This window comes from Anoplopoma fimbria, chromosome 9 (genome assembly GCF_027596085.1).
Source record: "Anoplopoma fimbria isolate UVic2021 breed Golden Eagle Sablefish chromosome 9, Afim_UVic_2022, whole genome shotgun sequence".
NCBI lineage: Eukaryota > Metazoa > Chordata > Actinopteri > Perciformes > Anoplopomatidae > Anoplopoma > Anoplopoma fimbria.
Window position 1 is genome coordinate 2,421,948 of NC_072457.1, and position 27,523 is coordinate 2,449,470.

At 39.7% G+C, this 27,523-nt stretch overlaps 2 protein-coding genes across 2 annotated transcripts in view; one reads left to right on the forward strand and one right to left on the reverse strand.

The window, feature by feature from the left end:
• The first annotated feature begins 903 nt into the window (after positions 1-903).
• On the forward strand, positions 904-16,068 carry man2b1 (mannosidase, alpha, class 2B, member 1). Its single transcript, XM_054604374.1, has 23 exons — positions 904-1,009; positions 1,765-1,867; positions 3,740-3,913; positions 3,986-4,179; positions 4,343-4,475; positions 4,904-5,049; positions 5,416-5,615; positions 5,701-5,821; positions 6,870-6,948; positions 7,685-7,794; positions 7,871-7,978; positions 8,382-8,498; positions 8,604-8,786; positions 9,073-9,170; positions 9,279-9,399; positions 10,269-10,387; positions 10,533-10,634; positions 10,828-10,915; positions 12,239-12,319; positions 12,437-12,661; positions 13,445-13,594; positions 14,298-14,400; positions 15,476-16,068. Exons 1-23 carry the CDS (start codon positions 905-907, stop codon positions 15,574-15,576), a joined length of 2,961 nt encoding a protein of 986 aa, XP_054460349.1. The 5' UTR covers position 904; the 3' UTR covers positions 15,577-16,068.
• A 366-nt stretch (positions 16,069-16,434) lies between these two features.
• The window catches only part of trmt1 (tRNA methyltransferase 1), a 13,826-nt gene continuing 2,737 nt past the window's right edge, over positions 16,435-27,523 (reverse strand). The window contains exons 3-16 of the mRNA XM_054604375.1: positions 27,498-27,523; positions 25,891-26,078; positions 25,359-25,474; positions 24,151-24,263; positions 22,482-22,630; positions 21,233-21,316; positions 20,396-20,465; positions 20,133-20,267; positions 19,899-19,984; positions 18,996-19,104; positions 18,813-18,889; positions 18,447-18,566; positions 17,819-17,930; positions 16,435-16,745 (exon numbers count right to left, since the gene is read on the reverse strand). The exon at positions 27,498-27,523 is cut by the window's right edge and continues 164 nt beyond it. Coding sequence (XP_054460350.1) covers positions 16,671-16,745; positions 17,819-17,930; positions 18,447-18,566; positions 18,813-18,889; positions 18,996-19,104; positions 19,899-19,984; positions 20,133-20,267; positions 20,396-20,465; positions 21,233-21,316; positions 22,482-22,630; positions 24,151-24,263; positions 25,359-25,474; positions 25,891-26,078; positions 27,498-27,523 — 1,460 coding nt within the window. The 3' untranslated portion in view covers positions 16,435-16,670. The remainder of the gene's footprint in view (positions 16,746-17,818; positions 17,931-18,446; positions 18,567-18,812; positions 18,890-18,995; positions 19,105-19,898; positions 19,985-20,132; positions 20,268-20,395; positions 20,466-21,232; positions 21,317-22,481; positions 22,631-24,150; positions 24,264-25,358; positions 25,475-25,890; positions 26,079-27,497) is intronic.

Sequence of the window (27,523 nt, forward strand, 5' to 3'; positions counted from 1 at the left end):
ATAATGTAATGTAATGTAATCACTTTCAAAGTACTTCTCCTAGTATTCAAGGCCATAAGCTGTACCGGTCCAACCTACCTCCTGGACCTCCTCACCCCTCAATCCACATCCCAGACACTTAGGTCAGGAAACTCCAACATCCTTGCGGTTCCCCGGACAAAGCTGGATACCATGGGAGATGGTGCCTTCTCCTCACTGGGGCCACGCCTGTGGAATAAGCTCCCGGAGAAGATCAGGGCCTTAGACTCCCTCACCGCTTTTAAATCAAATCTTAAAACTCACCTGTTCCTCTCTGCCTTCCCCTAAGGTCTTGGTAATTTAGATTGCTTGTGTTTGGGTGGTTGTTCAGTTTTAATAGATATTCTTAGATTTCATTATGATTAAATTAATTAATTAATTTAAATTCTTATTTTTTTTTTGTTTGTTTTTATTTTATTATTTATTATATTTGATTATTGTGATTGTTCTACCCTGTGCAGCACCTTGAGATTTCTTTGTATTTTAAAGTGTGCTATATAAATAAAATCCATTATTATTATTATTATTATTATTGATTTCAAACCATATTTATTTTTTTAGTTTTAAAGGGTATAATTTAATTTTTTGTTTCATATTTATTCTCATTATTATCTCCTTGTTGGCTGTGTTTTGGTACATTTTGTATAAATAAACCAAATAAGTTAAATAAAAAAAATCTTTAATAAAAAGTTTAAAATTAAAAACATCAAAGTGTGTTTTACATTTTGTACCACTATGTCATTAAAGTGCAGTAATTATATAAAATTAATGAAGTTTTGCCTGTGAGTCTCTACTGAGGGACTCATTTAGCCCCTCCCCCTTGCCTCATCATGTGACCACAGTCAACACACACACAGGTCACATGACTCTCGGTTCATCTTCCAACATGGCGGCCGTGTGGCTCCAGCTGGCCGCGGCTCCTCTGCTGCTGCTCTGCGGGGTTTGGAGCTTCCCTCTCGGCCAAGAAACCGAGCAGACCTGCGGGTACCAGGTGAGCTGCGTTCAGGTGTCTGTCGCTACGTCCGTTTATTACAGTTGTTTAATGAGACTTTAGTTTAAAACTACTTTCAGTTTAAAACTTCTGACTTTTTTTTTGTTTTGTTAGTTTATATGAAAAAACTGAGATTATGTTAATAAAATAAACTGAATATTAATTTATTATTTTCTTTTTTGATGTTATTTATCTTAGTAGTAGATGTGTCATTAGTGTGTGTGTGTGTGTGTGTGTGTGTGTGTCTGTGTGTGTGTCTGTGTGTGTGTGTGTGTGTGTGTGTGTGTGTGTGTGTGTGTGTGTGTGTGTGTGTGTGTGTGTGTGTGTGTGTGTGTGTGTGTGTGTGTGTGTGTGTGTGTGTGTGTGTGTGTGTGTGTGTGTGTGTGTGTGTGTGTGTGTGTGTGTGTCTGTGTGTGTGTGTGTGTGTGTGTGTGTGTGTGTGTGTGTGTGCAGTCATGTCACGCCACCAAGAAAGGATAAGAAATATATCCTGTATCAGACCTCAAGTGTGTGTGTGTGTGTGTGTGTGTGTGTGTGTGTGTGTGTGTGTGTGTGTGTGTGTGTGTGTGTTGTGTTTTAAAGAGACAGAGATAGCAAAAGATGAGATAGTTGGGTTTAGAAGGGTGTGAACTGAATTTCCCACCATAGAAACACACTGAATGTATGATAAACGTCATCCCTGTGTGTGTGTGTGTGTGTGTGTGTGTGTGTGTGTGTGTGTGTGTGTGTGTGTGTGTGTGTGTGTGTGTGTGTAGTCATGTCACGCCACCAAGCCCAACATGCTGAACGTCCACCTGGTCCCTCACACACATGACGACGTGGGCTGGCTGAAGACTGTGGACCAGTACTACTATGGAGGTCAGTCTGACACACACACACACACACACACACACACACATACACATATACACACACACACACACACACACACACACACACACTGAATACACTTCCCACTCAGTGTTGGGATTTCCCCCAGTGTTGGGATTTCCCCACTTTTTGTTTTAATAGAGGAAGAAACTTATTTGCATTAAGAAAGAACATGTGTTCTGCAGTGACATAATTAACCAATGCTAGTATTTTTATATATATATATATTTATTATATATATATATTAAGATAAAGATATAAACAGCCCCAGTTTAGTTTTAGTTTATTTAAGTTTATTTAAATGTACAAAAATACATTCATTTCAAAAAAGAGAAGAGATTATTTTTAGCAGATTTCACTTCAATCTAAAGTCTGCAGTTCCTCTGAAAGCTTCACTGATCTCTGACGATCTTCTGTAATCTGAAAACTGTTTCCTGTTAAACATCTGTATTAATGAGCACATAAACCATACGGAATAACACTATTGTCATGTTCTGTGTTAACTGCGTCTAAATAGCCAATAATAGTAAAAAATCATCCAGTTTAAGGACTGCAGACTTTGAAAAACAGGTTTAAAGGAAGTGTGTTTAACATTGTACTGAATGTTCTGCTGGTAATAGATGTTTTGTAGTTGCAGTCCCTGTGCATGTGACAGGAAACAACACAACACAGAGCAAAACCACCTAGTTACAAAAACAGGTTGTGAAAATGCAAAGTTAATGCTTATAGTGTTTTACTACAGTGTTCATGTTAACAATGTCATCTGCCTCCTGTCTTCTGTTGTCTTCACTAGAAAACACTGTAATAAGAGTTTTATAGTTTTAGTGCAAACAGCTCGTTTGCTTCAGCATCACATGTCTCTTTTTTATAGCGAGAGGGTTCTTGTGTTCTGCAGGTGACCGTCTTCTTCTGTTCTTGACCTGAGTGTGTTTTTGTGAGCAGAGATCACCTGCCTCTGATATGGAGAGATAATGTGGACCGTGTGTGTGTGTGTGTGTGTGTGTGTGTGTGTGTGTGTGTGTGTGTGTGTGTGTGTGTGTGTGTGTGTGTGTGTGTGTGTGTGTGTGTGTGTGTGTGTGTGTGTGTGTGTGTGTGTGTGTGTGTGTGTGTGTGTGAAATATGCATGAATGCACACTTTCATCCACCTTTATATATATATTTTTTATTCCTATTATGATACTGCAATGTAAGCACAGAGGTATTGAATTGTACAGCTAAGAAAGTTTAGCAAAGATTTTGCAGCGTGTTGTCGCCATGAAAATATCTCTACACTTTTCACAAATGTTGGATTTCATTTGGAGTAAATATATATATATTTTTTCTTTCTCTACAGTGCCCTAAGGCTACATCCACAATACTAACAAGAATATGTTTTTGTTGTAAAAACGGCATTTTGAACTAACACGGCTAAAAATGCATATTGCATGACTACCGCCGTAAACGGGAAGCATATTGGTTGCTTAGTTACAGAAAATACAACCAAGTATAACATCCTGTTGTAAAAGGTTGTGTTTGATACTTCAGATCTTCCTATTTATTTTAACCAAACACACTAAAACAGAAGATTTCAGCAAAAAAGAAAAATATTTTTTAAACCGAGTAAAAAAGGCAGTGTCTCATACACATCAAAATTTATTTAAAGACGAAGTTACAAATCAAAGTTTTACTAGATATGGTTTAAAAAATGTAGGTCAGCACTCGTCCGTGTTGCACTGGAGAGCATTTATGCTTTTGTTCGTTTACAGTTTCTTTGTGAACTCCACGATAGTTCTCCTTGGAGCTTCTTGAAGTTGTGAGTCTGGAATAATAAAAGCAATGTCATTTTTCTCCTCAATCTAAATACTTTGTTTGTGTGTGTAGACCGTAACGACATCCAGCATGCGGGGGTGCAGTACATCCTGGACTCCGTGGTGGATCAGCTGCTCAAGAACCCCGACAGGAGGTTCATCTACGTGGAGACGGCGTTCTTCTACCGCTGGTGGAAACAGCAGAGCTCCAGCATGCAGCAGACGGTCAAACAGCTGGTGAACGAAGGTACGTGAACCCACACTGTACATTTATACTGGAAGGGTTCCAGAACCTAAACGCCTCCCGCTCCTCCTCCAGGCCGTCTGGAGTTTGTGAATGGCGGCTGGTGTATGAGCGACGAGGCCACCACCCACTACAGCGCCGTCATCGACCAGATGACCATGGGCCTGAGGTTCCTCAACGAAACGTTCGGGCCTTGTGGTCGCCCCCGGGTCGCCTGGCACATCGACCCGTTTGGCCACGCCCGAGAACACGCCTCCATGTTTGCTCAGGTAGTTCATCTTAAAGGTTCAGTTCTACTGTTTTTAGGAAGTACACGACCAGGTGGCAAACTTTTGGTTCTGAAGAGTGAAGCGGATGCGGAAGTCCTCCAGTGAAACATTCACCTCTGAGCTTTTTGACTAAATGTTTCCTGCGTGTGTTTTCTTTTCTCAGATGGGATACGACGGCTTCTTCTTCGGTCGTCTGGACTACCAGGACCGGGTTCACAGGATGACTCAGCGGGAGCAGGAGCTTCTGTGGAGGGCCTCTGAGAGCCTCACACCCCCCATGGCCGACCTCTTCACCGGTAACAATAAATAACCAAACATTCACAAATGATGCTTCATTTATGGTTATCAACGATAGCGACAGCCGTAGACGGAGCGATTATGTTTAAGGGTTCTCCGTTCCATTCTCTTGAATGCGATATCTCAAGAACACCTAGAGCGAATTTCCTCAAATTTGGCCCAAACGTCCACCTGAACTTCAGGATGACCTGATAAGAATTTGGGGGTCTAAGGTCAAACGTCAAGGTCACTGTGACCTCAACAGGCGGCAACCTCTGATTTTGCTAGAATCTGCTAGTGAATGTCTTAAAACCTGCATTCTCTCTACTGTCCATCAGGGGGCGACTCCTGCGACTTCTCATAGACTTTCTTAGAAGTCTATGAGAAAATGACTACTTCTCTCTTGATTTATTACCATCTAACCTTTGCCCCCCCCACCACCCTACAGGTATCCTCCCCAACGGGTACAACCCTCCCGAGGGTTTCTGCTGGGACCAGAGCTGTGACGATCCACCGATCAGAGACGACCCCGACCTGGAGGACTACAATGTGGACGATGTGGTGATGCGCTTCCTCGCCATCGCCAATAGTCAGGTAAGACACACACACACACACACACACACACACACACACACACACACACACACACACACACACACACACAGGTATAAAAGATGTAATGACTTAAGATAAGCTTGCTTTCCACAAGTTCAAACATTATGTCTTTTTTTATTTGCACTAAAAAAGGACATAATTATTTTATTTACAAGCTACATTCATTACCTTAAGCCTATAAATACAAGGACAAACAGACTTTGAAAAGATAACATTTCATTGGACAAGTAATCGGCAGAACAAACTTTTTAATGAGTAATAAGTTTATAAAAATACATGTAAAACATATATATATAACATATTTATAACCATTAAATCTCCTCCCTTTTTTTCCCGCTCTCTCAGGCTACGGTGTATAAGACCAACCACATCATCATGACCATGGGCTCAGACTTCCAGTACGAGAACGCCAACCTGTGGTACAAGAACCTGGACAAGCTGATCCGCTACGTCAACGCCCAGCAGGCCGACGGCGTCAAGGTCAACGTGCTCTACTCCACGCCGTCCTGCTACCTGCAGGAGCTGCACAGAGCCAACCTCACCTGGTAGCGTGAGCTTCTAAACGAGAGCTTCAAAGACATAGAGTGTGTTTCTGCCGAGACTTTATTCTCTTTTTTTTTTTTAACGCAGGCCTTTGAAGACGGATGATTTCTTCCCCTACGCAGACGACGCTCACGATTACTGGACCGGATACTTCACCAGCCGACCGGCGCTGAAGCGTTACGAGAGGATCAGCAACAGCAACCTGCAGGTAGATGGAGGTTCACTCTTTAGAGTCCAAAAGCAGATTCATTTGTACTTAAAGCAACATTTAATTACTGAGAAACTTTCCTCTAAAGAAGTACAATCTTGGGGTAAATATACACGTAAAATATATTTAAAAGTTTCAGCTCCAAAGCTTTATCCAACAAGGTCAAAGAACTTCTAGATGTGATTTACTTTATTGATGCTACACAGAATTTGTTGGAAAGAAAGTCAAAGCTTTTGTTTGGGTAAAAAAAAAAAAAAATCATAATGAAAATAGTATTTAGAATCGTGTTATAGGATTTTAAAATTGTACTCTGAATTTAACGCAAATGTTTTCAAGAAAATCCATGACATGAACTTGACTAGGCTAACATTTAGCCTGTTGGCATAAGAGCATGCCATCATTTATTAGGGAGCAATGTGATTAATATTAGCATGGTAACACACATGATAGCTTTTTAGCATATTTACTATGATTTTGTGCAGTTAGCGTGAGATATGCTTACCAGTATGCCATACAAAATATTTGAAAAAATGTCATTGTAATATGCCATAACAAATAAAAAGTAATATAATGTCATAAAAATTACAAAAAGTCATAGTATGACATGAAAAGTAAAAAAGTGATTGGTATGTCATAAATATAAAAGGCACTGTATAATTTGTTATATAAATTAAATGGTAACTTAATAATATATTATTAAAATTAAAAAAGTGATTGATAATATTTTCTAAATATATAAAAAAAAAATAGTAAACTTAGTATAGTATGTCATAGATATAAAAAGTCCCTTTATATTATGATATAAAAAATAAAAGTAATATATGTCATAAAATTAAGAGTCATAGTATGTTTTTCAAGTCCCTGTATAGTATTAATCTTGATGTACAATTTAAGATTTATTTCATGGTTTTCCACATCTGACAAAATCAAGACAAATTTCATCTTCTGGGAGCACAAATGTCTGAAGTGAATATGTTATAACTGAAGCTTTACTCTGGTGAAGAAGTACTGTACTGTACTGTAACGTTCTATCTTTGTTTATTTACAGACTTGTAACCAGCTGGAGGTTCTTGGCGGTCCGATCTCCAGGAACGGACCCTTTGGAAAGGGCGACAGCGAGACCATGAGTGAGATTAGGTTTTTTTATTACTTCTTTCTGTAAACCGTCACAGAAGCTTATAAAAACGTCTTTATTGTCAGATTTTCAAATCTTTTTCGACGGCCCTTGAATCATTCACACAATCCTGATCATCCATGTCGAACGCTTACATCAGAAAAAGCCCCGAAACAAAGCTTAGAATGTTGATATTTCATCAAAAACATTTTATTCTACACGTCTCATTTAAAACGTCGCCACAAATAATCAGTTTACTTTAACCAAATACTGTAAAAAACATAAAATTCTGAGCTCCTCAGTGCAACTAGGAAGCCATGATTGATTTGGCTGAAACCAACAGTCATGTGACAAATATTCTGTGAAACTTTGACCTTTGACCTGCAGTCTGCTGAACACAGCGCAGAGAGGAGAGGTTGTAAGTAGAGGATGTAAAAATGTAAATATCTCAATTTATGTAGCATGTGGAGCATTTTTTTCTAACAGTGAACACTTACCCAAATGTTGCATATATAGTTTCCATTTATGATTCATACTGCACAAAATACATTTTTCAGTTCCCTCTTCTTCTAGTCATGATTGTTCTGTTTCCATGGAGGTGCAGGACTTTTATATTGCAGTGAAAATCAAAGTCACAGAGACAAAAATGTGACAGGAGCAAAAAAATGAGGTTTTTTTAATAGCTGGTAAGAAGATATTTATAAATATGACCAGTGACAGAGGACTGATGATGTACATGTCGTTGTCAGAGAAAGCCATGGCCGTGGCTCAGCACCACGACGCCGTGTCGGGAACGGAGAAGCAGCACGTCGCCAACGACTACGCCAGGAGGCTCGCTGACGGCTGGCAGCACTGTCAGGTAGGTTTTACATGACGGTAGAGGAAAAAACACACCGGTTCTTTCTGGGTTCTGACTTTTCCTCTGTCTCTCTCAGGTTCTGGTCAGTAACAGTCTGGCTGCTCTGAGCGGCTCGTCTGCTGAGAGGATCTACTGCGACAACCTCAACATCAGCGTGTGTCCTCTGACCGAGTCCAGCAAGAAGGTGACGCACAAACAATCAATGGGGTGACCCCTCCATTTGAGATGAATTCTCTCACTCTTTTCCTTGACCACCACCCCTAACCTTAATGTAACCTCATTGTAAGTAATAAAGTTCTAAACCCAGAAAAAAAACTATTAATCCGGCCACCACAATGTAAGTTTGGCTCATCACTGACATGTTCATATATGTTCACATATACACACTCACAAAGTCAGCAAAAACACAGATGGATTTAAATTTCTTTCCTGAAATGTCAGCCTTATTTAGAAATAATTGTATTTTATGTTAATATTAATATAAACTATTTATAAAACATATTAAGTCAGTATTGTAATTAAATTATGCTCTACCCGTCTCTCTCTCTCTCTCTCTCTCTCTCTCTCTCTCTCTCTCTCTCTCTTAGTTCTCAGTCAATGTGTACAACCCTCTCGCTCGCCCCGTCACATGGCCGGTCAGACTGCCGGTGAACGGAACATCGTACCAAGTGTCAGATGCTGAAGGAAGATCTGTGGACTCCCAGGTTAGTGTGTGTGTGTGGCAGCATCAAGTATGAGACTGTCCACAACAAGCTGAAGACGTGAATAACTCATCACGATACCTTCTTCCTCTGCGTTTCTGTCTCCAGGTGGTTCCTGTTTCTGCAGAAACGCGGGCCGTGAGGAGAAACCGAGGCTTCGCCGTCAACGAGCTGGTGTTCCAGGTTCAGGCTCCTCCTCTGGGCTTCACCACCTACTCCGTGTCCCTGCTTAAGGACGGGCCTCCACCTGCCTCCGCCCAGCACCGCGCTCCCACCGCCATCCAGAACAAGGTCCGACCACGGCGTTGTCACACTCTGGCTTTGTGTTGCATCATGGGAAATAAGTAGATTTTGTTTTACAGACAGGAAAGCAAACAGTTAGCTTCATCCATCCTTTAAATCATCTATAATTATTTTATTTCAAAACACGTTGTCTTAAATGGAAGACAGAGACGGCTTTTAAAAACCTGGCAAAAAGAAAACGTGCTTTTCAAACCTAAAGCATTCCTTTATACTCAACAAAGTTCATTTCTATTCTCTTCTGTAAACTGAGTATTTGTGTGTCCATGTTCTCCAGTTCCTACGGGTGACCTTTGACCCCGACACCGGCCTCTTGAGCAGCCTCAGCAACCTGGAGACCAAACAGACCATCAAGCTGACACAGAACTTCTACTGGTCAGCGTCTCTCTGATCCACAAGCTCACAAACCCAAAATATACAAACGTTTGAACTTTTAGAGTTTTGTTTCTCTGCCGTTTGTTATATTTTTGTTGCGTGTTTCAGGTACAACGCCAGTGACGGCAACAACTCCAACAGTGACCAGCCGTCGGGGGCCTACATCTTCAGACCCAACTCCTCCACACCTTTCATCATCAGCAAGACGGCCAAGACGGAGATTGTTCAGGTAGAGATCGGCTTCATCTCATCACAACGATCACTTTTAAATCTGTTTTAGACCCACAAGCCAAAAAAAACACAATGACTTGATCGTGCAGATTTATTTTCAGGCTACTCTGATTTTTTTAATCCAAAAATTGGCACCAGTTTGTGTCAGAAAAATGGTTCCCATTAACCCATAACTTCAAATACTCTGTAGTAGTCTTTAGATTCACGTGTATTTTTTAGATAATTTAACATAAATTAAATACTTTTATATAATAATAATTTTACCTCACTTAAAAAAGTTGCTCTGACTTCTTCAGTAGAAAAAACAAATCTGTGTAAAAGAAACTGCTATTAAAATATTATATGTTAATATAATTTTCCACGTTCAACGAGTTAAATCTTTTAACCAGCATCAGTCCTGATCATAACTTCAAATACTCATTCATTTTCAGAATAATTTTAACCCTTCAAATGCCAGTTTGTTAACACAATGATGCTGTTGTTGTTTTTTACTCAAGTCAAAAACTCAAAAATGTAAGTTATTTTATGGTTAATAGAAAGAAATGTCTTAATCTGGTAGAAAATAGTAAAAGAAAAAAGTACAATTTTGAAGCCAGGGCTGCAGATTGACAGTGTGATATAATAGAATGCATGATTTTATACTGTATTGGTTTTAATGGTTTCAATGGGGACATTTTTGTCCTTTTTAGGGTCTGAATATCTGTATTTTTGTAGTAGTTTATTAAAGACTTATTATAGAAGCTGAAGGTTCAACTTACAAAAATGTGTCCCATATGCATTAACATAGCCAAAATGATTTTAAAAAATGAAAATGAAGATGTAAACAATTCTGAATTAATATATATTTTGTCTCCGTCTCCCCTCCAGACCTCGGTGCTGCAGGAGGTGAGGCAGTGGTTTTCTCCCTGGGTGTCTCAGGTGGTCCGTCTCCATGCCGACAGCAGAGCTCTGGAGCTGGAGTGGACCGTCGGACCGCTGCCCATCGAGTGAGTGTGTGTCTGAAACTATATACGGTGAAGCATTATTTTATTTTTATTTAATGGCCAAACTGCATCTCTTCTCTCTCTCTCTCTCTCTCTCTCTCTCTCTCTCTCTCTCTCCCCCTCTCTCTCTCTCTCTCTCTCCTCTTAGTGACGACCTGGGGAAGGAGGTGATCACTCGTCTGGACACCAGCATCAAAACCTCTGAGTATTTCTACACCGACTCAAACGGCAGAGAAGTTCTGCAGAGAAAGTAAGCTATTTTTGTATTTTGAATAAAAAAATTGCAACTGACTAATAAATGTTACTTGTAATAATTTAAAGGAAACCGACAATTAGACCTCTCTAGAATGAATTATTTACAGAGATTGACAGATTTTTAATGAAGAATGAAAATCAAATTGAAGTTAATAGAATGTGTGTGTTGTTGTTGTTTTGTTCTAAAGGAAAGATTTCCGGCCCACTTGGAACCTACGGCAGTCGGAGCCCATCGCTGGAAACTACTATCCAATCAACTCCCGCGCTTTCATCAAGGTGTGTTCAGAAATAATCCACCTTTTAGAGGAACTAGAAACTCATATTTCACTAAAGAAACCGTCCGGATGAATCTTCTAGCTGCGAGTTCTTGTCCCAAACATAATGCTTCTGTTCGTCTCTTTGAAATACTTTGAAACTATGAACTAATATGTGGTTGCAATGAATTTTACAACAGCAACCACTTAGAAAAGAAATGAAGAAACTTAGAAAGAATCCTGGCAAAACTTGTGCACCTGTTCTTAAGTCTTAAACACAGGACATTTATTTAAATAATCAGATGGTTCAATATAGCTATTTTCTTCTCACTTGTCTCTCAGGGCTTCTGTCGAATATCCATATTCTTTGTTTTCACCTGTAAATACAGTTGTACACATTTTTTATGAAGGATTTAAAAAAAAAGGTAATACTTTAGACTATTTTTACAGATAATGATCCTACTGTATTTTAGTGATCTTATTGTTTATTTACATTTTATTGATTTTCACACACAGCAACCAAATGAAACCAGATGATGTGATTTCTAATTGGAAAAGGTCACTCGAGTTTATAAGAATTTAATATAAAATTACACTATGGTGTAATAAAACTTCCACCTGCAACAGTTTCCATATAAATGAAAGCCCAGAGAGGAAGAAAAAATAAGATTATTTTTTTTGTGATCCATTTTCTAAGTGTAAACTAAATAGTTCTCCCTCTGTGTTTATGATTTAAGAACAGGTGACAAAAAAAGGTTTTGCCAGGACAACATTATAAAGTTCCAGAATTTTTTTCATCCACGTGGAAAATGTTTTTTGCTGGATGAAAAAAAAAAAGAATATAAATATATATATATATATATATATATATATATATATATATATATATATAAAATATATTATATGTACCTTGTGTTTAAAGTGCAAGTAGAAATAAAAAAATCACCTGAAAGAAAATGCTTTCAGTCCGATTTAGAACATGAGGTAGAGGTGTATTTCAGCCTCTTGTGGTCGAGTTGAGTATTACAACAACTGCTTACAAAAAAGATTTCACCTGTTTCATAGATGAAAATATAATAAAGGAACTTAAAAAAAAAAAATCTTGGCAAACCCTTCTCCACCTTTTTAAGTCTTAAACACAGGAGAGAAAACATTTTAGATCAGTCTTAGAAAAAAAGATCACCAGAATTATTTTCTTCTCATTTGCTTTCAGAGCTTCTATAGAATTTCACTTAAATACAAATAATGTTCTTTATATTTAACATGCTTTTTGCTTTGAAAAAAAAAAAGGTATGTTCCTCCCTCCTCACCTCACAAATTTTTCTCTCTGTTTTTTTGTTTTCAGGATGATGTGGATCAGCTCACGGTGGTGACGGATCGCTCTCAAGGAGGAGGCAGCATCCAGAACGGCTCTCTGGAGATCATGGTGAGACACACACACAAACAAACAAACAAACAAACAAACAAACAAACAACATTCCTGCTACACACACACACACATACAAGAGTCCCTCCCTCTTATCTCCCCCCTCCTCCCCCTCAGCTTCACCGCCGGCTGCTCTACGACGACGTCCGTGGCGTTGGCGAGCCTCTCAACGAGACCTCCAGAGTTTTCCCAGAGGGGCTGGTGGTCCGAGGTCGCCTCCTGCTCTCCTTAGACCGCCCGCCCAGCGCCGCCGACGCACACCGCCCCCTGGCCCAGCAGGTGGTACTGCAGCCGATGCTGACGTTCACCGAGGGAGACCTCCACCCAAACACTCAACTGGAGGTGAGGGAAGGAAGTGACCTCACAGCTACAACACATATCTATATCCATATAGCTGGAAGGTCACGGGAAGAATTGGTCATGTGCAAAAAATATATTTAGTCTGTGCAGGTTTAATTGTTTCATATGAGAGGTAAGAATGGAAACAAATTATTCTGGAAGGAGACTTTGCTGTTGAGTTTTTCCAAAATATTCTTTCGGAGCCTTTTTGAGATCTTCTTCCATTAATATTGGAGAAAAAAGGCGACATCTCTACGTCTGATATATCTCCAAAACTTGGCAACTGACACCAAAATAATCGAGATTGATAATTCGCTCTACAGGTAAGAGGGCAAATATGTATTTAAAATTTTGGGGTGAACTGTCCCTTTAAACTCTAGTTGTTCTGACATGTTTTTCAGAGCTGGAAACAGTCAGAGGCACATAAATAATAAGATAAGATAATCCTTTATTAGGAAATTTGCAGGCTTACAGCAGCATAGAGTAAAGTGCACACAAGAGACATAGTAGAAGAAGATAAAAATAAAAAATGAAAATAAAAAAAACAAGTATTATAAATAAGCAATAAAAAACAGTAGAAAATCAACAATAACTGAAATATTATATTTACAGACAGAAAAAACTATTTTAACTAATATTGCACAGGTTTTTATTGTCATGTGTCATAATGCCTCAGATAGATGAATCATAAACCATTTTTATACGTTTTTATACAGCCAAACGCTGTGTGAAGGACCATCTGACCTCCATAATTGGAGTTACTAAAGGTCAGCTCTCTGTCTGTAGTTCTCGGGGCTGCAGGCTGCGCTGCCCCCTGCTGTGCACCTGCTCACACTGACGCAGTGGGACGAGGGCTCGGTGCTGCTGAGGCTGGAGCATCAGTTCCAGAGCCGGGAGAGCAAACTGAACTCGCAGCCGGTCACCGTCAACCTGCAGGTCAGTGACACAACTTCTACCTAAATACAGTTATATCAGAGGCTCAGGCTGAAATTATTCATTATTTTGGTTTATTTGTACTTTATTTTATTGGTTTATTTGGCAGGGAGAGTGCACATTAATAGAAAATCCTTGAGAAAGAGGCTGTTTTTCAACTGCACTGGACAGATTTTACAAAGACGACCTAAAAAAAAAATTGAATATACAATTAAAATCACAAAGACATGCATCATTTATCCTTTCTAAGCATGCAGAAACAATAAAATGAGAGAAAATATTAATATCAGAGGTTCATGAGTCATTTAGGAAACTATTATACAACATCGTTAAGTTCTATTAAACACATTCAACAGAGAGGCTCATAAAACAACACATATAAGGCAAATAAATGAGGGATAACTATGCTAAAAAGAAACATGGACTAAATACAAAATGATTCTGCATTGTTAGACTCCAAAATCATACAGAGCAGAAGCACAAAACGTGGAGGTCAAGAGGTCAAGCCAAATATATAATCTTCTCCATGAGACAGACATTCACATATTTAATCATGTTTTATTTAATTAACCCCAAACTTTAATCTTAAAACAATGTTTGTTTTTGCTTTTTCCCGTTGCATTTACAATATATATAGATAGAAAATTTAAGTAGAATAGAATAAAGTGTTGAAGTCAATGTGATGTCCTGCTTTCCGTCCGTGTAGAAGCTGTTTTCCACTCTGGATGTTCTGGGCGTGTCTGAACTGAACCTGTCGGCCAATCAGTGGAGAGACGAGATGACACGTCTACAGTGGACGCCGCAGACAGGTACGGGATGTTAAAAGTCAAAGATAAAATGAAAAAAATGTCTTTTAACTCTTTTTAGATCACATCCGCGGTCCTGTTGTGAACTTATTTGTCAATATATTACAAAACAAGTTACAAAAAAATCTATTTCTTTGTATTTTTATATCAAAATCTCTTTTTTTCCCCGTTAAATATACTATGACGCATGTTAATGTAAGTTAGTTACGACTCATTTCAATAATAATCCATCAATCAATCTGCAACTTTGGGCAACAGACTTTTTTTGGTACAAACTCAAATGTGTCCATAGCACATTGTTGACTCTTTTACTTTTTATTTTTGCTGCTTTTTGTTTTATGGGATATTGGTTTTGTTTATTATCCCTCTGATCCCCAAATAAAAGTCTGTGGAAACAGAAAAATCATGGCTAGAAGTAGAGGGAACTCAAAAATGCAATTTATATTTCTTTGATAATTTATTCCACAAAATTGGCAAACAATGGAATCTATAAATACAACATTTTGGTTAAGTGTCCGCATGTGATGCTAATGTTGGATTCCATTCTTTTTACTGACAAACTGGTGAGTAGAAAGAATGCAAGTTTTAAAACGCTTCCGTGTTTGCTTTGTTAGCTCCTGTGTTTTATCTGAGGTGTCGCCCTTTTAAACCTCCCGTTAGAGAAGGAAAAGACACCGGAGGAGAACCGGCACTGGAGGAAAAAAGGAGTTGACACACTTGACGGTGTGAACACAGAAATCCACTGAGTCTTTTTAATTCTACGAGGTTGTTAATCACTGCTCCGTTACAGTAAACTTCCCTGCAGAGAGCGAGCAGGCAGGAGGTTTAACATAATGAGTCATGAATGCATTGTTATGGCTCATAGTTTTAATTGTGAACAGCGGGGGGGGGTTATAGTAGCTCAGCAGGACTCATTTTGCAAAGAGGGGGATTTAATTTCTACATTTAATCTTTTTTTTTTTTTTACTGCTGGTTTGTTAAAGACAAGTGTTTCCAGGATGACTGCGTATCATATTTGTAGAATATATGTTTGTTGTTTGTTCTCGTTTACATGCTGCATCTATATTTCTTCCAGAAGAGAAGCCCCTGCTGAAGACGTTCGGAGACCCCTCGGCATGGGAGGTGACCTTGAGGCCGATGGAGATCCGGACCTTCCTGCTCAGAGTCGGCCGCAGATAGCCAGTCGCCATGGCGATGCAACTTCAATCGATCTTAATCTTCCTCTGGACTCTCGTTGGTGTTTTGATTCGATCCAGCGATGAGCGTCTCTACGCCGGATAGAAAATGTTTCAGAAAACGTGTCAAGATTTTGGTTTATTTCATCACCAAAAGTAGAACAAACCTGATTTGGAGACGTTTTTTTTTTATCCGGAAACCCAGCTGTGATTTTTGTAAATTGCTCGTTCTCATGTGAGACATGCAGGATGTTCTGAATATGCTGACGCTGCCTTTTGGTTCTGCAGAAACCAACAGTAACTGACCCTGCAACATTGTTTTTAAAGCCCTTAAACTGACTTTTTCCGCACATCAAATCACACAAACCCTTAAAAAACCAACTGGTGCCAACTATCACTGACTGCCAACATTTGTATTCCTGCAGATATTTGTATATACAGTTTGAAGATGATTTTATAATGATAATCAACCAGCTGATAAAGTATTTTATTCTTACTTTGTGTCTACGTGCACGTTATTGTTACAGCTACACTTCCAACATCCTGATTCTCCGTTTTCTTCCCCAAGATGCATTTAAATTAAAGGAAAGTTAATATTTTTTAAGCCGTTTATTATGGAATCAATTTATATTAAGATCAATTTGTTTACTGCTGCCATTCCAGGTAACATTCATGCTATGGATGCATCCTGAATAGTTAAAAAAAAAAAAAAAAAAAAAAAGTTGGTTCCTTTTAAAGCTTCTCAACTATTAAACTCAGCATGTTGGAAACCAAGAAGCCTAAATGTCTTTATTTTACACATGTAAGTTGCTTTCATTCACACCTGAACGACAAAAGAAACCCTTTAAGTTCAGCTTGAGGACTTTATTGGACTGAACCAACAGTCGAATAACAAAAGAACCAAAAACGAGAAAAAAGCTCTGGCGTAAAACTGAAAGATGTAAATGTTCTGCATTTTGACAGGTTTTTAAATGTTTGTCTTATCGATCCAAATCCAATCTGATGGCCGTGCGTCGCGCTCACTTCCTCCAGGACGCCGTCCAAACTCCAGAAATAAAAAAATAAAAATGAAAAATGAACCACGACTAAATGAGCAGATTACTCCGTTTTCTCTTCTTTTGTCTGCTCCGGGTCGTGGGAGTAACAGCATTTGTCTCCATGTGTGCATGTTCCCTGGAAAACAAACAAAACAACAATAACATAAATAGCAAATCTCATTGAGGCTGATTTTATATTACGGTTTCTGAAATAGCCAAACGGTAAATTCCTGCTTTACCCCGACATCAAACTGTGTTTTTGACGAGGATCTATGCTCTCTTCAAAGCCTCCTTTGACAAAAACGGTCATTTTTGCCTCGGAGGACACGGGAGTTTCTGACCTCCGGATCTGTTAGTTTGTGTGATATTGAATCCCTACTAACCCTTTAAAACAGCTATTCTAAACCACCGGGCCTGGTTCTACTGGTGGGGTCTTATATCGCCATCTGTCGGGCAGCGGAGGTACTGTCACATGGTTGGATTAAATAATCAAAATGCTTACAAAGCTAGTTATTTTCATATCTAAAATGTGCTCAATAATCCATATAATAGAAAGAAAAATTGTCAACGAGACCAACGTGTTTTGCTTCTGTTAGCTCGTAGCTCGTAGCTAGTCCTAGTGATGGGTGAGGATGAGCAGAACACATAACTACAGCCCAGCTCATTTGTTGTCGTGTATTTATTTAGGAAGGTGCTCCTCAGAATGATTAGATGTATTTATAGAAGTTGTTTATCTCAGTTTATGAGCCTTTAACTAGTGAGGGTGACACACTTTATGGCCCCTTTGACGCATTTTGTCACCACGACAACAACCATCATTTCTTCTGATCCGCTCTACTCCTCTTCCAACACTGTACCAGGTAAGCAGATGGGTTTGTTTTTTTCTTCCTAGAATGAAAGTGAGGACTTCTGAATAATTCAGAAATCATTAATGAACTTTGGCATCATTAGACAGCTTTATCTGCTGCAGACAAACTGCTCAATATGCTGTTCTTGGAAAAGAAATGAGTCAGGTTGGTCTTTTCTACGTAGAAAAAACAAACAAACACTTAAGTTGTTCTTTTTTCCAAGAACGTGGCCTTTTTGTTAAACAGGAAGAAATGTGTTTTATGTTTAGAGTCTGCTTGATTGACAGCCAATGTGGGACATATTTAGGATCCTACATGTTAAATAAATGATTTCTTCTGGTCTCCTCGTAGGTGAACTGACCTGTCTGAACCTTTTGCAGTGAACGTTTTTCTGCTCGGACTCCGTGATCTGGTTCTTCCTCTTGTTCTGACACTTCTTCCTCTTGTCCTGCAGGTCAGTAGCGATACCGCCGCTGGAGGAGAGAGATGGATGGAGAAAGAAAGGTTAAGAGATGGATGGAGGGAAAGGATGGAGATCAGAAAGGAAGGAAAGGGTAGGAATGAAGGAGATGGAGGAGCAGCATGTGTGAGGAGCAAAGTTTATTAAGGGTTTTATTCTCAACAATAATTATTTCCACTACTTTAGAGTGTTAAAATTAAATATAAATATTCATTTGATTTGTATTCAGGTTCATAAAAGTATTTAAAACTTGTCGTTTTCTCTCAAAATTCAGCTTGACATTGAAATGATGCATCATTTTTTATGACAAATCAGTGCAAAAACATTTAACCTTTAATTGTTATTCATAATTAAACTAATTTTGTTCATGAATCAGAGCTTGTGATTAGAAAAACACATTTCCAGAATTGCAGCTGAAGTCCCATTTTTACACTGGTGTCTTATACGTCCTCAAAAAACATGGCTGCTTGTAGTGTGTGTCTGTTTGTGTGTGTTTTTGTGAGTGTGAGGACGTTGTTGTGGTAGTTACCAAGATCTGGCGCGAGCTTTGGGCCCCCAGAAGGCCTGCGGGTTCTCCTGGAACCGGGTCAGGTGGCGTTTACGGGACTGTGGGTTGGCGTCCTCCCTCACAGTGAAACAAGCCTCTAAGCTACACACACACACACACACACACACACACACACACACACACACACACACACACACACACACACACACACACACACACACACACACACACACACACACACACACACACACACACACACACACACACACACACACAGACTAAGAATACGTTTTTTGCGAGACTTCAAAGTGTAAATAAACAGTTTTTTTACATAGTCAATTCTATTTTATGATTACTGAGTTGCATTGTGGGTCATTGTCGACTCACCTGGGCTCAATGGAGAGGATCTTGAAGGCGGGGCTAGACTCCGTCAGCTTCTCCCTCTTCACAGGATTGGTCTTCTCCTGTGTTGGAGTAACAAACGATGCATTATGAGATCAGTTTCTTTGGGGAAATCTAGCAAACCCTAAAAACATCTGTCTGCAGTAAATACAATAGACTACAGTTTACCCAGCATCGCATGATGTCCCAGATGGCTGCAGGAGGAGCGTCCGTCTTGATGGCGTTCTTAGAGGCGTGAGAGCAAGAAACCCTGTGACCAGCATTAAGGAGCGCCGACCTGCAGAGAGAGAGAGATAGATAGAGTGGAAGTGTATTAAAACCTACATTCTCTCTCCTGTCCACCAGGGGGCGACTCCTCTGGTTGTATAGAAGTCTATGAGAAAATGACTCTACTTCTCTCTTGATTTATTCCCTCAGTAAACATTGTAAACATGAGTTTATGGTCTCAATCTCTAGTTTCAAGTCTTCTTCAATACAGCATGATGTTCATTTAGTAAATGATGCTCCATTTAGAGTCTGAACTTTGCATTTAGCACCTTTAAGAAAAAGTGTGAAGCATGGGAAAAATGTTCACACTGACTGAAACAAATGAATCTACGCAGACATGTCGTGCTAGCTTACCAGCGTAATCAAAGTTTAAAGCTGCTTTTTGTTTTGATGGCAGCAGAACAAGAAAAAGAGCAGAACTTATTTCCTGTTATGTGAAGAAGAGAGGAACTGCAGATTCTTTGGTATTTCTCATCATTTGATCCACTGTTATTATAGAGATGTGGATGAGTGAAGCTTTAAGTTAGCTTGTTGCCTAGCAACCTCTTATCCATTCATCTGGTTTATTTTATTACTTTATTATATTACTTTCTTTCTCATACATTTTTTCCCGACATAGATCATTCACAGCCAAAAACCATTGTGGTTCATTTCAGGGCTAATGTCACTATTATATATTAAAAAAATGACGCTCTGTGTGTGTGTGTGTGTGTGTGTGTGTGTGTGTGTGTGTGTGTGTGTGTGTGTGTGTGTGTGTGTGTGTGTGTGTGTGTGTGTGTGTGTGTGTGTGTGTGTGTGTGTTACCTAAACTGGAGCAGGGGTGGAGTATTGCAGTGTATGGTGCTGCTCAGATTGTCCACTGTGTAGTAAAGAGGCACGTCGTCCAACTCCTGAAACAAGCAGAATATCAGATGTGATATAAAAACAATGTTGTTTTTTTTCATACATTGTGAAAGTAACCAGACGCAGCTAACAGCACCCACATGACCAAACCCAGACCCGCACAACGAGAGCGTCCACGAGAGGGGAACTGAATACCTCGGTCACCATGCTGAGCATTCCCTCGATGCGTTTGGACGTCCCGAAGCGGGACGGGTTCCCCGACACGGCGGACAAAACCTTCTGGACAAATGCCAAGTCGTGGATAGGCTCCGCCCAGATGGGACCGCCGAGCTACAGAGGGGACAGACACAGGCTTCACATAACAGGCCAAGGACATTTTGTGTGTGTGTGTGTGTGTGTGTGTGTGTGTCTGTGTGTGTGTGTCTGTGTGTGTGTGTCTGTCTGTCTGTCTGTCTCACCTGATGTCTCTGTCCACAGTGCTCACACTGGGGTGCAACTGGTGGTCCGGTGGCCGGAGAGTACTTCACACTGAAATCACAACAGAGACATCTTTACTGCACGGCATGCTAACATGCTAGCACGCAGAATGTTGAACCATATTGAGCATCTTAGTTCAGCTTGTAAACATGCTAACGTTAGCATTGAATGCAAGGTGCAGCTGAGGACGAAGGGAATGTTGTAGTTTTGTAGGTATTTGGTAAAAAAAAAACCTGACCTGATGATGGCGCTACAGGAAAGGTTTTTTTTTTATGTGAATCCATTCAATGCTAACGTGTCTATAAACTCTTTTACATTTTTATGTGGATTTCCAATCGGTGCAAACAAAGGAAGTTTTGTTTTTAGCAACATCTGCAGCTTGGAGACTACAAATCCAAGTTTGTAGTTCTTACTTCCACCAACTACGTCAAACGGTAAGATTTAAAAGGAATTTATTGATTCAATTGACTACATTTACCATCAACACTGATTGAACATCTGTATGAAAGTTGACAAAACGTCCCTTTAAACCGTGACCATCATCCACAGCTGAGTTTCAATCAGCTAAAAGAGATGGAACTACATCTCTTTGCTCCGTTCTACTCAACGTCAGTCATACTTTGTGAGTTTAACTTCCTGTTTGATGCTGGAAACTACAAGTTAAAGATTTCTAAGGATAAATCTTGATGTTTCCTAGATATGACGTCATGAAGCATCTGCCCAGAGGGTGAACCAGAGTCCTCTGCCGGTCAGTTTGCTGTTAATTATCGTTTCACATGAAATAGAACCACAGAGTCTCTCAGCGTGGACCGTCTTACTGTTTTCCGTTGCTGGTTCTCCTTCCCATCCGCTGTAGGTGGAAAGACCCGCAGCCGATACAGTTGTAGACCAGCGCCTGTTTACTGCGACACAAGAGGGGGAGAGCGTTTTGTGTGAGAAATAACAGGGTTTTTTGTGAGCATGTGAGCTGGTTAATGTGCATTCATGTTTTCAAACTGTATTTACACTAGCCGACGTCATCAAAAATATGATGTGTGCATGTTTGCAGCAGATGTGTAGTTTTTGCCCGAGTCATCCAGACAAGTTATCAAGCTTCAAACGTTGAATTCAAACTCAGCATCAGAATGTCTGGTTGTCATAATCGATATTCAAACGGCGGACTGAAGTTCTAAAGGATTCTCAAAGGATCAGCAGGTGTTTCAGTTTAAAGGGTGACCGTGTTAACTGACGAATGTTTCCGTGGTTGCTCGTAGTAACCGTAGACTGTATAAGAAGTGGACGTAGTCATCGTGACGTCACCCTTTGTTTTGTGGACTGATGTTATGGAGCAGAGTTTGGCGATTTGGTCGTCGCCATCTCTGTGTTGTTTTTTTCTCAACCAAGTCTTCTTCAATACAGCATGATGTTCATTTAGTAAATGATGCTCCATTTAGAGTCAAACAGACCATAAAGCAGGGTATGCTTTAGGGCGGGGCTTACTGTGATTGACGGGTCTCTACCAGAGACGTATACGGCGTCTCTACGTCACTCCTCCTCAGTCCTAATATGTTAAATTCCGTTCACTGGTTACAAAAAAAACAAGATGCCGAGGCCTCATAACATCAGTCCACAAACCAATGAGTGATGTCACGATGACGACGTCCACTTCTTATATTCAGTCTTTGGTTCTCACATAACTTAACAAGCTGTTGCCTTCTGCTGTACATCCGTTGCCAAACTGCATGCTCAACCTTCCATATGCCATCATCTTTTTAAAACTGTAAAAAGGTCTATATATTGATTTTGACTCTCTACTTTCAGTTAACCAAAAGTAATCAATATTACATTTTTTATACAAAGCCATATCTGACTTTTTGTCCTTATCTCACAAAGTTCTGCTGCTGCCATTATTGTTTTTTATTTGTTGCTGCAGTGACCCAGTTTCAGGATCGTTCATCTTTCATCATATATTCTCTGTTAGGAGACGTGTGTGTGTGTGTGTGTGTGTGTGTGTGTGTGTGTGTGTGTGTGTGTGTGTGTGTGTGTGTGTGTGTGTGTGTGTGTGTGTGTGTGTGTGTGTGTGTGTACCTGCATGAGTTCTTGACTTTGGCCTGTCCCGTGAAGACGCGCACAAAGACCCTGATGTAGAAGTCGACGCTGACGGAGAGCAGCGGCTGGATGTATCGCTGGTACACCCCCGCCCGCTGGTCCAGACTGTGGAGGATGATACGGAGAGCCTGCAGGGGGAAAAGGAAAATCGAATCACACACACATTCATTTTTTTTTTTGGTTTTAGATGTGAAATGTTGGAGAAAGCCTGATCTTCTTCAGAAAACGTTAACTGTGAAGAAACTGATATTAAACTCTCGTAATTGAAGTCCTTCTCCACAGATTCATTTTTTTTGTGCCATCACAAGCCTGAAAATATCTCATTACTGTCTGAAATGTGGGTAAACAAGAAATATAGATTTTTTTTCCCATTTATATAATTATAATGCATAACTCCTGATGGTTCACAGGTCAACGTTACTAACCATAACCATTCAAGGTCAAGACCTAACCTTGACCTTTTCGGATTGAATGCCTAACCTCAATCATATCCGGAGAGTTCCTGCTCTACCTCGACTTTGTCTCTTATTGGAGAGAAACCTTTATTTTCTAAAGTAAATGTAGCTGCCGTTAGCTCGTTAGCCGTTAGCTCAGTTACAAATCTGAGAATATTGATTATTAACTGCCACTGACTCTTTATCAGTTCATCACACCTTAATTCAACCCCCGGCATTCCATTCATAATTATCCAACTCAATAATTCCCAACACCATATTTGAAACCCTTTCCCTCCAGCAAGAGTTAAATCACAAACCTTTAAACCTTTGAGGGCAAAAAAAAAAAAAAAAACACGCTTGCAAGAGCATCAGCTTAAGCAAACTTAACATCTTCCAACTGTTTACAACAAGTTGAGAAGATTATGTAACGTCATCCAACTTGCACGGTGTGTTCATAGCGTTTCCGCAACATAACCGACATACTTTTGTCTATAAAGTAGCATTCTGAATAGTTGTTGAACTGTTTTCCAGCTTTTTCAAGACACGTGGGAACCCTGTTTTAGTCGTTGGTGAGAGCTATGCAAAAAAAAAAAAAAAGGCTGCAGGACAAGATGCCAAACTGTTGGAATAGTAAGTAGTATAAGCTGTATGGCTCTAGTTTGCACTTATTTGATGTTTCGCTATTCTTGATCACATTTAAAGTAATTACGACAAATGCACGTGAACAGTGAACGTGTACAAAACTTCAATTCTTGCATTATGTTTCTTTATATATTGCAGGGAGTAAAGAAACGAGGAGGAACAGCCACAAAGAGCCACAGGCGACGGGCTTCAAACCTTCAACTCTGAGCCTGGATCATAACTTTAATGATGCCAGGAGCTGCAAAATGTCATCAGTGTGTGAGTTTTCCTCATATTTCTATCCTTAAGGGGTGGGGGGGAAGTACCCTAACAAAAGTATAAGAAATACAAGTACACACACAGAGCTCAGATAATCTAACTAGTAGCCTCAGGCCAGAAACCATGACGACGTTTACTGTGTTTCTGTCAGAGCCACACAAACTGAACACACTGCAGCAGGGATCAGGACTTAATGAATGCAAACACATCATGTCTGTGCATGTTGTGTGAGTGTGAGTGTGTGTGTGTGTGTGTGTGTGTGTGTGTGTGTGTGTGTGTGTGTGTGTGTGTGTGTGTGTGTGTGTGCTCACCATCTCATGGCAGTATTTGGCTTTGATGGAGACTGAGCCGTATTTGCTGTAGCAGGTCTCTCCACTGTTTCCTGCCATCACCGCCATGTCGGTACACGTTATACACAACAGACCTGAGAGAGCGAGAGAGAGAACGAGAGACAAAGAGACAGTGAGTCAGCTGAGACGACAAGAGAGAGAAGAGCAGTGAATGTGTGAGATTACCTTTAAAAACACGGGTTACATGTAGGGCTGGATCGAATAGACGAAAGCTCGATTCATAACGTTGACATTCTTAATTAACATTTGAATGTTTTTTTCCTGCAAGTCTGTTCATTCTGGTTTAACCTGGCATTTCTGAACAGTTGCAGATTAAGTTAATGCAACACTAATATCATCAGTATTATAAGATTTGTAGAATAAGATTCGTTAAGTCCGGAAGTCTAAATTTGTTGAAAAAAAGATGGATGTAATAATCTTGGAAAATCATGTTTTTATCAAACAAAACATTCTGCTTAAATCCATATTTGTTGGCATTCTGCCTCCTGTGGTCAAAAAACAGTTTGCTCTCCCGCACACAAAGGGAGGAAACACACCTGTAGTAACAGGGCGGTGTGGCAGCAATCTAACAGAACCATACGTTACAGTCAAACAACCACAATATCACAAATTCATATCCTTTATATTTCAGGTGATATCATAAAATATGATGGCAGATATTCACGGCTTCGTTCGAAAAACCTCAATAGAACCTTTGAATGCCAAATATAAATAATATATATAGATATATATATATATATATATATATATATATATATATATCACAGCAGCTCAGATTGGCTGTAAATATCATTCATTGTACTGTCCTATAAATCAAACAGGATTAAGCTCCTCCCAAAAAGATTTCACAAACTAAATACTACTCTTGGTCCAACTGTCGACTTGATTTTATCAAATATCTATTTAAAACGGTATAAAATTATAGTAACTTTAATAACCGTTTCCAGTTTTACTACCCAGATATATATATTAACCACATCTATCAACCCAGGCCGCTCACCAGAAGCTCTTTATGGAACATTTAACATCACTCTTTTTACAGGTGACAGTCCCAGACAATCACACTGTGTTATTTGGATCACAGCGATAAACCATTTACCAGACCCGGAGAGACGGAGGAATGAAAAGCTGAAGGGCTGATTGCATTATTGACGGACGGAGCTACACACCTCCCTCGCTGACTGACTGCACAGCGGCATCCAAGAAGGAGGCGGGGCTCCCGTAGGGATCCAGATCGATTACATCATAGCGCTCCTTCTTCCCTCGCATCTCGTACATCAGCATACTGGAGGAAGAATAAAAAAAGGAGAGGGAAATAATTTAATCAAAACACACAGAAAGATATATTGTGTGCCAAGAGATATTTATATAAAAAGAGGAGTAGAAACAAGATGAAAAAAAATGGCAGACAAGTTCAGAGAAGAAAGAAGAAAAAAAAAAACTGAAGAAGAGGCATGAAGACAAGCAAGCCAAGGAGAAAAGTGAAGAGCGCCACAAATGACAGAAAAAGATACAAAAGAGTGCATGAAAGAAGAAAGAGACATAAATGGAGGAGATGAGATGAATAGAACAAGAGGTCAGAGGTCAAAGCCTGGAGAGGAATGAAGATGAGAGAAGCATCGGATGAATACAAGAGGAGGAAGAACAAGCGGAGAGCAAATCGGCGAGGTGTGTATAAATGTACGGGGGAGTGAATGTTACCTGGCGTCCCTGCAGCTGGAGCGGACCAGGTGGTTGACGCCGTTGTACTCTGCGTTCCTGGCGATCAGCGCCGCCGCCTTGGTGGAGAAGTCGTTGGCGGTGACGTCCTGCAGGCCCGGGACCTCCAGGGCGAAGCGGACCGAACGCAGACCGGACGCCGACAGAGCCTCCAGCACACGGAGACCGAGCTGAAAGGAAGAGTCGGGGAAACGGCCGCAAAGCTGCATGAACTGATTCTTTTGGCCACTTGGGGGCAGCAGAAACAAGATGTAAACACAATATTGACACATTCCCACCTTATACAATTATTTTTTTTTTATTGGTTTATCAGGCAGGGACAGTGCACATAAAAAAAAAAGAATCATGTTAATGCACCAGAGTTAACCAAGAGGCTATTTTTCATCTGTAGTCCCAAAACAGATGTTACAAAGTCACCCTAAAAAACTGTATATAAAGATTAAATTTAAAAGGTTATGCATCATTTACCCTTTAAAAACATGCAGACACAATAAAATGAAATAGAAAGCATGCAGAAAAATGTAAATATGAGGAACTTGTTGCATATTTACACATCCAGCAGACACGGAGCAACATTAGCATTCATTTAGAGATGCATTTGTGTGCACCTGATGATTTCAAGTCCAATATCTGCTCTCCTTTTAGCTCTGGTTTTGTAGGTCTGTTTTTTAGGCTCTTTAGCCACTAGGTAATGACTATGTAAATCTATAATCTATATTATAGCGTGTTTATTGGAGCTGAAAACGGTTGCCTATTGATGAGAGGGAACCAAAACAGTAAAGCTGTCAGGGACAATAGAGCTATTCCTTTCACATTCATGTTGTATTTTGATTAGTCATGTCATGTCAAAACAATGTTGACTATAGCAGATATTAAGCTGCAGTAACACAGAATTCGAAATTCAAACTGTTGTTACAGAGAATGTGAATTGTCCTTCCTTGTAAATTTCCCCGCTGCGGGACTAATGAAGGATTATCTTATCTTATCTCTTTGATATGTAATGATATGTAATATAAGCTTTGAGCTACTGATTGTAAGTCGCTTTGGATAAAAGCGTCTGCTAAATGACTGTAATGTTATGTAATCTCCTGCAACTGTGAATCTGTAGATATTCGTTTAAGACTTAATCACTTGCATTTGACTAGAATTAGTGAATTGAAAATCCCAAAACAATGGCTGAACATCTTTTGCAGCTAAACAATCTTTAATGACATATATAAAAAACTTTATTTCAACTTATAATGTCCTTCAAAGTTTGAAAAAAAACCTGATCTAATTACCTCGCTCTAGCACCAGAGTGTGAAATTACCTTGTGCAACATTAACATAAGTCATTTGATGGAAGCCCTTTTCCACACTGCTTAGTGCTGACATCACTGTGTATATTTTTAGATGAGGAAGCCCCAGTGGGACTCAAACCATTAACCCTGCGAGGTCCACATTACAGAACCACCGGACCCAGAACATTGGATTTGTCAAAAAGAAATGGCTTTACTTTCTCAAAATCTGTTTTTGTTTATATTCACTATGATCCAAAATAGCAATAAAACTGCTACTAAACAATGAAACTGTTAATTCAACCCTTCTTACCTCACATTTCTCCCCCACCACTGCGG